This window comes from Tachyglossus aculeatus, chromosome 5 (assembly GCF_015852505.1).
Source record: "Tachyglossus aculeatus isolate mTacAcu1 chromosome 5, mTacAcu1.pri, whole genome shotgun sequence".
NCBI classification, from domain to species: Eukaryota; Metazoa; Chordata; class Mammalia; order Monotremata; family Tachyglossidae; genus Tachyglossus; species Tachyglossus aculeatus.
The window spans coordinates 41,291,872-41,304,707 of NC_052070.1; the positions used below are offsets into that span (position 1 = coordinate 41,291,872).

General features: G+C 50.3%; 1 protein-coding gene across 2 annotated transcripts in view; it reads left to right on the plus strand.

The window, feature by feature from the left end:
* The window catches only part of CCDC27 (coiled-coil domain containing 27), a 33,798-nt gene extending 21,471 nt beyond the window's left edge, over positions 1-12,327 (plus strand). The window contains exons 6-12 of one of the 2 annotated variants that reach the window (XM_038747063.1): positions 477-725; positions 3,249-3,483; positions 6,163-6,293; positions 8,185-8,262; positions 9,238-9,450; positions 11,362-11,466; positions 12,074-12,327. In XM_038747063.1, the coding sequence (XP_038602991.1) occupies positions 477-725; positions 3,249-3,483; positions 6,163-6,293; positions 8,185-8,262; positions 9,238-9,450; positions 11,362-11,466; positions 12,074-12,202 (1,140 nt within the window). In that variant the 3' untranslated portion in view covers positions 12,203-12,327. The remainder of the gene's footprint in view (positions 1-476; positions 726-3,248; positions 3,484-6,162; positions 6,294-8,184; positions 8,263-9,237; positions 9,451-11,361; positions 11,467-12,073) is intronic. The other variant, XM_038747064.1, reaches the window with a different exon arrangement.
* The last annotated feature ends 509 nt before the right edge of the window (positions 12,328-12,836 follow it).

A 12,836-nucleotide genomic window follows, 5' to 3' on the forward strand; every position in this document is an offset into this window, starting at 1 on the left:
CAGATTCAGGGCTGCCCAAGTGGAGTCAGGCTCTGGGAGCCAAAAGGCAACCTGGGCCTGCTGATTGGCACATGGCACATGGAGACCTAACATGGCGACACCCCCGCAGAGCCGTGACACCTGAAGCACATCTGAAGTAGAGAAGCAGCGTGGCTCAGTGGAAAGATCACGGGCTTTGGAGTCAGAGGTCATGGGTTCAAATCCCGACTCTGCCACTTAGCTGTGTGACTTTAGGCAAGTCACTTCACTTCTCTGGGCCTCAGTTCCCTCATCTGTAAAATGGGGATTAAGACTGCGAGCCCCCCGTGGGACAACCTCATCACTTTGTAACCTCCCCAGCGCTTTGAACAGTGCTTTTCACATAGTAAGCACTTAATAAATGCCATTATTATTATTATTATTATCTGAGGACAGAAGCTGGCGGGGTGAGATCAGGGCGATCCAGGCTCAGCGTCTCTCCCCATCCCTCTCTGCAGGAGGAATCCATCCCCTTGCCAGCTGATCTCAGCGCCCGAGTCAGCCTGGTCCCCAGCCCGGGTGTCCCAGGGGAGGAGCCACGGCAGGAGAGTCTCAGCGAGGAGCTGAAGGAGGAGGTGGTGGAGCACCTGAAGGCTCGGCTGAGCCCCTCGGAGCAGCCGCCGGACGCGACGCTGGAGTCGGAGCTCGCCAGCCTCTCGGAGAGCTTGATGAAGGGGCAGGAGGAGCTGCAGCAGCTGGAAAGAGAGGTGAGGTGGGCAGGGCCCGGCGAGTGGACCGGAGGGTCGGCTGCTAGATGGGCCACCCCTTTCGGCAGACAGGTTGCATTTGCATCTGGTACTTTGATTTTGAGCTTCCAGCCACCTGCGCCTCAGTTCACGCCACCGAGCTCCATGGCTCGGAAGCGGTGCCCACGTTCACAGGGATCTGGGTGGGGAGCGCAACTCCTACTGGAGAAAAGTGGTGTTTGGGAGTCCTCCTGGAAAAATAGTCAGCAACTATACAGTTTCTGCCAATAATAATAATAATGATAATAATAATGGTATTTGTTAAGCACTTACTATGTGTTGAGCACTGTTCTATGCATGGGGGTAGATACAAACTAATCAGGTTGGACACAGTCTCTGTCCCACGTGGGGCTTACAGTCTTAATCCTCATTTTACAGATGAGGTAACTGAGGACCAGAGAAGTGAAGTGACTTACCCAAGGTCACACAGCAGACAAGTGAAGGAGCCGGGTTTGAAACCCATGTCTTTCTGATTTCCAGGGCCACGTTCTAACCATTAGGCCATGCTGCTTCCCAACTTCAGCAAAGAGCCTTTTTGCCAGCGTGTCCCTCTGACACCCGGGCGTAACATAATGCAATGCTAAAGATTTAACCAGGACACGTCTGGAGCGTCTCTGTGCTGTCAGTGGCCCCCCGACCGCTGCCTCCTGGCCCCCTCCATCAGCCCTGTGAGATTCTGCCCCATTTGGGCCTCGAAGGGGAAGGTCCCAGTGGTCACAGTCAGAGTCAGGCCAATTTCAGGGTCACTGAGGCCCTCCTCCGTGAACCATATTCATACATTCAGTCAGTCATTCAGTCACATTTACGGAGCACTTACTGTGTGCAGAGTGCTGTACTAAGTTCCTGGGAGCCTACAATACAATAATAAACAGACACAGTCCCTGCCCACAGTGAGCTTACAAGTCTAGAGGAGGGGGAGACAGACATCAGTACAAATAACTAAATGACAGATATGTACAGAAGTGCTGTGAGGCTGGGAAGGGGGAAGAACCAAAGAAGCAGGCCAGGGTGGTGCAGTTCCCTCAGGAGAGGTCATTTGCCTCAGGATTGCAAACCCAGTCCTCTTTTGCTCACCTCAAGCTGCAGCTGCCACTGCCTCTGAGTGTGCTGCTAGGTCTGACCTCTCAAAGGAATATTGTCAGCTCCCTTCTAAGAGACCACCTCCTCCAGGGAGTAATCCTTGATTAACACCCCTCTTCCCCCCACCCTCCTGGTTGTTCCTCACCCTTATTCATACATTCAGTCATTCAGTCAGTCATTCAGTCTTATTTTTTGAGCACTTACTGTGTGCAGAGCGCTGTACTAAGTTTCTGGGAGTGTACAATACAATAATGAACAGACACAGTCCGTGCCCACAATGAGCTTACAAGTCTAGAGGAGGGGGAGACAGACACCAGTACAAATAACTGAATGACAGATATGAACATAAGTGCTGTGAGGCTGGGAAGGGGGAAGAACAAAAGGAGCAGGCCAGGGCGATGCAGAAGGGAGTGGGCAAAGAGGAAAGGGGGGCTTAGTCAGTGAAGGCCTCCTGGAGGAGATGTGACTTCAATAAGGCTCTGAAGGGAGGGAAAGTAATTGTCTGTTGGATTTGAGGAGGGAGGGCATTCCAGGCCAGAGGCAGGACTTTCCACCTCAGCACCCTTCAGGACTCCCCCATTTATTCGTCAAGTAGAAACTCCTGAGCATTGGCTTGCAGACACTCCATCAACTCTTTCTTCCTTATTTACCAGCTCTCTTTTTCTCACTTTACCCCAGCTCGCACTCTTCTCTCCATCCCAAGTTCACCTTATCACTCTGCCTTGTTCTTCACTCTCCCCCCTCTGAACTCATACTGGCACCCTTCCTCCTGCCTAGATTCTCCTCCCTCTTCAAATCCGCCAGACTGCAGCTCTCCCTTGTCTTCAAAGCCCTTCTGAAACTGCATCTCCAGGAAGCCCTCCCTGATTAACCTCTCATCTCACCTTCAATCTTCCCCAGCTTCACTTCAGCCACATCAGCCTTTCCGCTTCAGCTGCACCATAGCATTTAGGTACTATCTCACACACTCTGTTGGTTTCTCCTCTCTCTATTTGTCTGACACCCCCTCTAGATTGCCTTGAAGGCATGGATGATGTATACTAATTCTGCGGCTCTCCCCTGCCGCAAGCGCTGTCAGAACTAGTGATCGAGAAGCAGCGTGGCTTAGTGGATAGAGTGCGGGCCTGGGACTCAGAAAGGCCTGACTTCTGATCCCAACTCCGCCACTTGTCTGCTGCATGACCTTGGGCAAGTCACTTAACCTCTCTGTGCCTTTGTTCCCTCATCTGTAAAATGGGGATCAAGACTGTGAGCCCCATGTAGGACATGGACTGAGTCCAATCTGATGAGCATGTATCTCCCTCAGCACTTAATACAGTGCCTGGCGCATAGTAAACACGTAATAAATGCCATAAGAAAATAACGATTGCATTTTCACCTCTGCTCCATCGCCCTCACCCCCAGTATTCTGAGATTCAACTGAAGGACGCGAGGCAAGAAGAGGCCAGCAGAGAGGGTCCGTTGGGCGAGAACAAAGCGGTAGGGGAAATGGAGCCAGAAGCAGAAGTGGAAGAGGGAGTGTTTCTGTACAAGGAAGTAGAGGAAGAACTACTGGCCAAGTTGCAGGAGTCAGAGCGGGTGAACCGAGAATTCCAGGAAGAGCTGGACTCCTTGAGGAATGCGTACTCGGTGGCCACAGGTACTGAGGCTGAGGTTGAGCAGAGGGCTGGTCCGAGACTGGGGTCTGAGCCAGGGCTGGTGAAGGCACTGTCTTTGGCGGTGGGGGGGGAGGAGGGTGCCAATCCTGGCTTCAAATTCTCTTAGCTTCTTGGACTGATTCCCTTGAATGACGAATGTCAAGGTGGCAGCCAGTTCAGCCCCAGGGAAAGGGGGAGGTCTCCCATTCTGTCCGTTCTTAAATACTGCAGTCTTCTTCCTCTGTACTAGTTCACAGATCTGCCCCTTTCCCTCCATCCTCACATCCACTGCCATGGTCCAAGCCCTCTGCCTGGGCTATTGCATCAGCCTCTCCCCTCTCCAATCTGCACTATAACCTGCTGTCCAGGTCATCTTCCTAAAACACCATTCCAAACTCACTTCTGTTTTCAAAAACACAAAACGTCACCCCATTTCTTCTCCCATAAAGCAGAAACTCCCGACCATGGCTTCTAGGCTCTCCCCAATTGGCTCCCTCTTTATCTTCTAGACTGTGAGCCCACTGTTGTGTAAGGACCGTCTCCATAAGTTGCCAACTTGTACTTCCCAAGCGCTTAGTACAGTGCTCTGCACACAGTAAGCACTCAATAAATACGATTGAATGAATGAATTAGTAAATCTCTCCACTCTCTTCTCCCACTACATCTCAGTTTCCATTCTTTGCTCCTCCCAAACTAAACTTTTCACTGTTTCTCCCTCTCACCTCTTTGGGCTCTGAATCATTGCTCTTGCCTTTTTCCATGCATCAGATTCCTTCTTCAGCTTTGCCACATCACATCCCTCCTTTCCTTGACCCTTTCTAAAAACTTACCTCCTCCAAGAAGCCTTCATTGATTGATTCTCACCCTGTTGACCACCTTAATATTCATGGGTATTTCATTTATTAATTTAATGAATTGTTTATTTTTTGTTTATCATTCATACTTATACATTTACACTTTTACCTATTGTATATTTGGCTATTTATATTCACTCAACTCCCCGATAAAGTGTCAACTCCTTGAGGACAAGGACTGGATCTTTTATTTCTATTGAATGTTCCATAGTGCCCAGTGCAGTGCTTTTCACAGAGTAGACATCCATTACACTGCTCTGCACCCAATAAGCTCTTAGTACAGTGCTCTGCATATGATAGTTATTCATGACATTATTCTGCATAATAAGCTCTCAGAACAGTACTCTGTACAGACATCCATTATAGTATTCTACATATAGTAAGGTCACAGTACAGTAAATTCTCATTCTAATAGTCTGCATAAAGTGCACAGTATAATGCTCTGCACAGGGTGAGCACCCAATATAATGTTCTACAATCAATCATATTTATTGATTGATTGTCCTGTCGTTCCCCTGACTTTTCCATCACTGTAGATGGCACCACCACCCTTCCTGTCTCACGTGCCTACAACCTTGGCATTATCTTTGACTCCTCTCTCTCATTTAACCCACATATTCAATCCATCACAAAATCCTGTCGGTCCCACCTTCACATTATCACTAACATCTGTCCTTTCCTTTCCATCCCAACTGCTTCCACGTTAATACAATCACTCATCCTATCTTGCCTAGATTACTACATCAGCCTCCTTGCTGACCTCTCAGCCTCCTGTCTCTCCCCACTCCAGTACACACTTCAATCTCCTGCCTTGATCATTTTTCTACAAAAACGCTCAGCACGTCACCCCCTCCTCAGAAAACTCCAGTGGTTGCCCATCTACCTCCGCACCGAACGAAAACGCCTCACCATTGGTTTTAAGGCAGTCCTCCACCGTGCCCCCTCCTACCTTATCTTGCTTCTCTCCTACTACAACCCAGCCCTCAAACTTCGCTCCTCTAATGCTAACCTTCTCACTGTGCCTCCATCTCACCTATCTCTCCACCGACTCCTCGCCCACATCCTGCCTCTAGCCTGGAACATCTTCCCTACTCAAATCCATCAAAAAATTACTTCCCCTGCAATTCAAAGCCTTACTGAAAGCACACCTCCTCCAAAAGGCCTTCCCAGACTAAGCCCCTCCTCTCCTCTTCTCCCACTCCCTTCTGCAACACCCTGACTTGATCCCTTTGTCCTTCTCCCCTCCCAGCCCCACAGCACTTAGGTACATACCTGTAATTTATTTATTTGTATTGATGTCTATCTCCCCCGCTCTAGACTGTGAGCTCCTTATGGGCAGGGAATATGTCTGTTCACTGTTGTATTGTACTCTTCCAAGCACTTAGCACAGTGCTCTGCACACAGGAAGTGCTCAAATATGATTGAATGAGTGAATCATATTTACTAAGTGCTTACTTTGTGCCTAAACAGAGTAAGTGCTCAATAAATGCTTTGGAGTGGGAGGGAGAGAAGGAAGAAGGAAGAGGAGAGGAGGATGGAGGAAGAAGAGGAGAGAAGGGAAAATGGGGGTAGGAGAAGGAGGGATGAAGGGGGGAGAAGAAGGAGAGGGAGGAGGAGAAACAGAGGAGTTATTGGGTTATGTTTCCCCACCTTGTTCTTGTTGGCCGGAAGGAAGCCAAGGATGATGTTGAGGTGATTGAGAGGAGGCGGGGGGTGGTGGTCCTGAGTCCCCAGCCTCACTTCTTACCACCCCAGCTTTAAAATCTGAAAGAAAATGTCTGATCCTGCATCTGTCAGACTGCTGGCCTGACTTTTCCCTTCTTCCAGGAGCGATCTCGTCATTGCAGAGGCAAGTGGACTTTCAGAAAACCCAGCTGTGCAAGGCGGAGGTGGAGCAGGAGAAGCTGCAAAAGGAGCTTCGAGAGCGAAAAAACCAGCTGCAAGCAATGTCCACCAAGGTACCAAGCCCCGCAGCCTCCGCAAGCCTCCCCAGGGCCTCAGAGTCCTCACACTCTCCCCTCCGGCAAAGGACCTTAAGGTCCACACCGTTCCTCCTCCCTCCATAGTCCCCCACAGCCTTAGCAAACCCCCACATGTCCTTCCACCGCCCCCCAGCCCCCTTCAGCCCTCATAGCGCTCTGCTATCCCCCTGCCCCCTGTGCCTCCCACAATCAATCAGTGGTAAACACGGTTCTAAGCAGCTGGGAGAGAACAGTACACACGACTCAAATGGGGAGGTGCCCAGAGGGGAACGTATGTCCTCACCCTTTCCCAGTCCCCATCCCCCTCCCCTCCCGGTCCCCATCCCCATCTCTCCATCAGGAATGTGTCCAATCACAGAATCCCTGTGCCAGGACTGACCCTGTTTGTCCCTCTCTAAACCTACGCCTCATTCATTCATTCAATCATATTTATTGAGTGCTTACTCTGCAGAGCACTGTACTAAGCGCTTGGGAAAGTACACGACAGCAATAAAGAGTGACAATCCCTGCTCACAATGAGCTCAGGGACTTGATCCTGGTAGATGGACATCAATACAAATAAACAGACATCAATATAAAGAAATAAAACTACAGACATATACCTAAGTGCTGTGGGGTCTCAAACTCTGTGCGCCCTTAATACAGAGGCTGGAGAGGTATCTGGCTCCCTGCTTCTGGCTCCTCCTCTTTTCAGTTGGCTGATATTCCCCCCACCCCCAGCCCGCCAAGTCGACCCCAGGAGGATCGGGGTCGGGGGTCGCTTCCTGGACCATTGTTCTTCTCACATCTTTCCTTTTCCCCCAGAGCCTCCAGTGTGTCATTGTCTCCTCATGATTTCCCTCCAAATGGAACAAAAAATCCTGACCGATCTCCCCCAGCTCTCCCCATCTTATGTATCTGCCCTCTTCACCTGCTACCTGTGCTAACTTTCTCACCTCGTACCCTAGGTCACCTTTCTCTGGGCCTCAATCAATCAATCAATCAATCAAATTTATTGAACACTTACTCTGCGCAGGGCACTGTATTAAGGGCTTGGTAGAGTACAATACAACAAAATAGGTAGAACGTTCTCTGGCCTCGGGCCCTTTGCTCACCACCAGTCCCCCTCCCTACGGATCCCTCCCTCTTCAAACCTGGCAAAACTCTGCCCTTCCTAGGTTGGGTGAATCCAGTCCTCCTAGCCACTACCTCAGCACTTGGGCTCACAACCACCCACAGCCCTCTCAAGTCTATTGAGGGTCATATTCTTCCGAATTCTGCCAAATTCACTCACACAATTACTCCGCTATTTTGCATATTTTTGGTAACCAAAACAATGGAGGGGCATAGGGAACTAAGTCAAGCAGGAGCAGGAAGGAAAAGAGGAGAAAGGAAAAAGAAAGGGGGAGGAAACTAAGGGAGAAGGGAAAGAAAGATAAACAGGCACTTGAGGGCAAAGGCCCTCAATGAATTATGGTTAGACCCATTCCTCTTTTTCCTTTTCCTTTTCGTACCCCAAAATTTGCTGTCTCCTCAAACCTGCTTTTACCCTGTTCCTCTTCCTGTCACTGCTTACAAAACTAATCTTCTTTTTCCTCAACTATTGAAGAGGAGGAAGGAGGGATGGAGATAATTAAGTGAACATGGATTTAAGCACTTACTTATTAACCTAATCCTAAATAACTTTGGGCCTGCCAGCTTCCCCCATTAAAGTTAGGACAGCGAATGTGTCTTTCACCTTTATAGACCTCTCCCAGGTACTTAGTGCAATGTCTTGTATCCAGTAGGTACTCAAAACAGTGCTCTGACTCAATAGACGCTAATAAATACCACTGACTGATTGATTAATTGAATCTCCGCTGACCAGATGCTCCCCTTTTCCTCCTAGTTCTCCTGCCTCCGGGAAGATCGGAAACTCGAGGAAATGATGGGAGCGATTGAGAAAGACAACTTGGCTCTCCGACAGGTAACTGTCTCCTGTCTGCCCTCTGATATCCTCCCCAACTCAGTGTCACAGCTTCAATCAATCAATCAATCAATCGTATTTATTGAGCGCTTACTGTGTGCAGAGCACTGTACTAAGTGCTTGGGAAGTACAAGTTGGCAACATATAGAGATGGTCCCTACCCAACAGTGGGCTCACAGTCTAGAAGGGACTGAACAGAGACCACTGCTGTCCCGCCTGGCCCGCCCCCAGGCCAGGGAAGAAGGCAAGACACTCGATCAGGGTGAAAGCCACTAGAGAAGCAGTGTTGCTCAGTGGAAAGAGCCCGGGCTTTGAAGTCAGAGGTCATGGGTTCAAATCCTGGCTCTGCCACTTGTCATCTGGGTGACTTTGAGCCAGTCACTTCACTTCTCTGGGCCTCAGTTCCCCCCATCTGTAAAATGAGATGAAGACCTTGAGCCCCACGTGGACAACCTGATCACCTTGTAACCTCCCCAGTGCTTTGCCCATAGCAAGCGCTTAATAAATACCATTATTATTATTATTATTATTATTAATAAAGAGAAGCCAGGGCCACCCCCTCAAAATTGCAATTCCTGGGGCCTGTGAGTGGGGCAAGGTTGAGGGTGATGGTGGGAGGCGAGGGATCGGGAGAGAAGGATTCTGCTCCAAACCAGCTGGATGGGGCTGAGTCCATTTACCTCTGCTTGGCCTCTGTTTCCCCATTTCTAAATAGAGCGAAACCCTGACTCTCAGCCCAGGCTGGTCCTGGTGAACGCCCCTCTAGGATAGCTGCCATTTCACCCCTGAGAACAGGGAGGGGCCAGTTGTCCAGAGCAGGGGGCCTCCTTCAGCTTCCTTTCCAAGGCCTCCCCATGGGAAAGGGCCAAGAAGGGCCGGGAGGGAGGCAGGAGGGTCCAGGGTGCGTCCTGCCATGAGGGATGCCCCCCAGCCTCCGCCCCCTCCACGGCCTGATCTGTTGGCTTCTCCCCCCAGTATGTGTGTGACCTGGAATCCGAGCTGGGGAAGAGGATCGAGCAGATCGGGGAGTTCGGTGGCAGGCTGAGCTGGCTCGAGGGGGAGGTGACTGCGGGCCAGAACCACCTTGAAAGGCAGCAGCGGTGTCAGGCTGAGCTCCAGAGCCAGAACGAGGTCTTGCGGCGCTCAGAGCAGCAGTCCAGGGTCCTCCTGGAGGTGACCCATTCCAGGGTAAACCGCCCCATCCCGCCCCCTCCCCCTCCAGGCTCGGCTCCGGGAGAGCGGTGGTCTCTGTTCGTGGTCGGTGTGTGGCCAGGGCTGCCCAATCCTCCAGAATAATCAGGGTCTCAGGTGGTCATTTCTGAGACTGTGGGGGTGGCCTAGTGGAAAGAGTCAGGGGGTGATAGGAAACCTGGGTCTTGGTCACCCTGGGTAAGGCACAACCTCCCTAGACTCTACTTCGCTCATCTCTAAAATGGGGATAAGATAGTTCTTCCTCCTAATTATTATTAGGTGACTAATCTGATGATCCTGACCCTATACCCTGGTACACAATATGTGCTGCTCATATAATCAATGGTATTTATTGAATGCTTACTGTATGCGGAGCACTGTACTAAGCACGTGGGAGAGTACACGAGAAGTAGAAGCAGTGTGGCCTAGTGGAAAAAGCATGGGCCTAGGATTCAAAAGGACCTGGGTTCTAATCGGGACTCTGCCACTTGTCTGCCATGTGACCTTGGGCAAATCATCATCAATCGTATTTATTGAGCACTTACTGTGTGCAGAGCACTGTACTAAGCGCTTGGGAAGTACAAGTTGGGCAAATCACTTCACTCCTTTGTGCCTCAGTTACCTCATCTGTAAAGTGAGGATTGAGACTGTAAGCCCTATGTGGGACAGGGACTGTGTCCAACTTGCTTTTCTTGTATCCACCCCAGTGCTTAGTACAGTGCCTGGCACACTGTAAGTGCTTAACAAATACCACAATTATTATTATTATTATTAATAAATGCCACAATTATTATTATTACAATACAACGGAGTTGGTAGACACATTCCCTGCCCACAAGGAGCTTACAGTCAAGAAGGGGAGACAGGCATTAAAATAAATACCATTAGTACTGAAAATTCTGGCCAAGGCCTCCCAGTTGACAAAACAAGAGCAGTGGGCTTAGCTATGCAGTGGGCAGTGACATCTCGAGGGATGAGCTCACAGCCAAACTCCACTTTCCTCCTGGGTATGGCTGCCCCCAAGTGCTCCCTGTCGACCACCAGAGAAGCAGCATGGCTCAGTGGAAAGAGCCCGGGCTTGGGAGTCAGTGGTCATGGGTTCTAATCCCAGCCCCGCTGTTCATCAGCTGTGTGACTTTGGGCAAGTCACTTAACTTCTCTGAGCCTCAGTTACCTCATCTGTAAAATGGGGACGAAGACTGCGAGCCCCATGTGGGGCAACCTGATTACCTTGTATCTACCTCAGTGCTTAGAACAGTGCATGGCACACAGTAAGTGCTTAACAAATACCAACATTATTATTATTATTATTACTATTAGGGGTCAGGGGTCAGAGGTGGAGCAGCCATATCCCTGACTCTCCCCTCTCTATCCCTGACTCTTCCTCCAGTGATGCAGCATGGACCAACCAACACCCCTAACTCTCCCATCTCCATCCTCAACTGTCCCTCCATTGACTCCACAGAGACCACCCCTAACTCTCCCCCTCCATCCTTGACTCTCCCTCCACTGGCCTCACATGGGCCAACAAACAAGCCTCAGTTTCCCCACTCCATCCCTGATACATTCCAGTACCCCATTCTTTCTGAATCAGCCCCAGGGGCTGTCCAGCCTAAGACTCTGTCTCTGACAGCAGCAGCCAGGATGCTTGCAGGGGCGATTCATTCATTCAATCAATCGTATTTATTGAGCGCTTACTGTGTGCAGAGCACTGTACTAAGTACTTGGGAAGTACAAGTTGGCAACGTAATGTGTAGATGACTCCTCTAGATGCCTATCATCATGGTAAGGAATGGACCATCCTACGCCCCTCAACTCGCCCTACAGAAAGGGAGATGGGGCCCACTTTATCTTTTTCGTTGTCTCCTCTGAAATCAACACAACTTCTGGCTTCTCTTTTGGGCACAGCTCGAAAGACTAAGAAACAGGATCATCCAAGCCACATTCAGCACTCCGGGAATGAAGTCCCCAAACTCGGAGATCAGTGACAGTGACATCCTGGATGCCTTGCAGGTAGGTTACCGGCCCCTCAAGCAATCCATCCATAGGTGGGATTTACTGCCCCTTCTTACTGCAGAGCTCGGTATCTAGCAGTCATTCGATCGATGATATGCATTGAACACTTACTGTGTACTTACTGTGTAGAGAAGCAGCGTGGCTCAGTGGAAAGAGCCCGGGCTTTGGAGTCAGAGGTCATGGGTTTGAATCCCGGCCCCACCACAAGTCTGCTGTGTGACCTTGGGCAAGTCACTTAACTTCTCTGAGCCTCAGTTACCTCATCTGTAAAAATGGGGATTAAGACTGTGAGCCCCACGTGGGACAACTTGATCACATTGTATCCTCCCCAGCGCTTAGAACAGTGCTTTGCACATAGTAAGCGCTTAACAAATGTCATAATAATAATTTTTATTATTACAAAGCACCTGGGAGAGTTTGTTACGGCAGAGTTGGTAGACATCTTCCTTGTACACAAGAAAGTTACAGTCCGGAGTACTAAGTACTTAGCACTTACAATACTAAGCGCCTAGGAGAGAACAACGGGAGCGGGGCTGAGGTGGGGGAAGGCCTCCCGGTGAACTCGCTCGCGTGACACGACTCCCGGCCTGTGTTTGAATTCCAGAGACTGATTAACGAGCGAGTGGAGTTTCACCAGATGCTGAAACAGAAAGGCGTCAAAGTCCCCTCGCTCCACCAGACAGAAATCACGTCGGCCAACCACAAGCCGGCCAGAAGGAGCCCGGCCAAGTAGGGACCTCGAGCCCCGGTTCTCTGCGTGGGGCCTGGTCAGTTTTCCCCGGGGTCCCCTCCTGCTCTCATCCTGCCAGGCCCCGAAACCTCTCGAGTCTTTACCCCCAGAATAAACTCAGAGCAGGAGGCACGGTCCCGGCGGATGCTGAGCATTTTAAGCTGCCGCCAGTCCAGTGGGAAAGAGCCCGGATCCAGGAGTCAGGAAAACCGAGTTCGAGTCCCGGTTCTGCCAGTGGAGCAGCACCTGCAGGGGCTGTGCCACCAGAGGGGAAGATTTCTGCCCAAAAAACCATCTAGTCCATCCCCGAGAGTGGTCGGGCCCAGCAGGGGTTCTGGAAAACAGCTGGCTAACAATTATAATAATTGCGATATTTGTTAACTGCTGGGAAAGATAATAATAATGATGGCATTTATTAAGCGCTTACTATGTGCAAAGCACTGTTCTAAGCGCTAGGGAGGTTACAAGGTGATCAGGTTGTCCCGCGGGGGGCTCACAGTCAATCCCCATTTTACAGATGAGGTAACTGAGGCACAGAGAAGTTAAGTAACTTGCCCAAAGTCACACAACTGACAGTTGGCGGAGCCGGGATTTGAACCCATGACCACTGACTCCAAAGCCCGTGCTCTTTCCACTG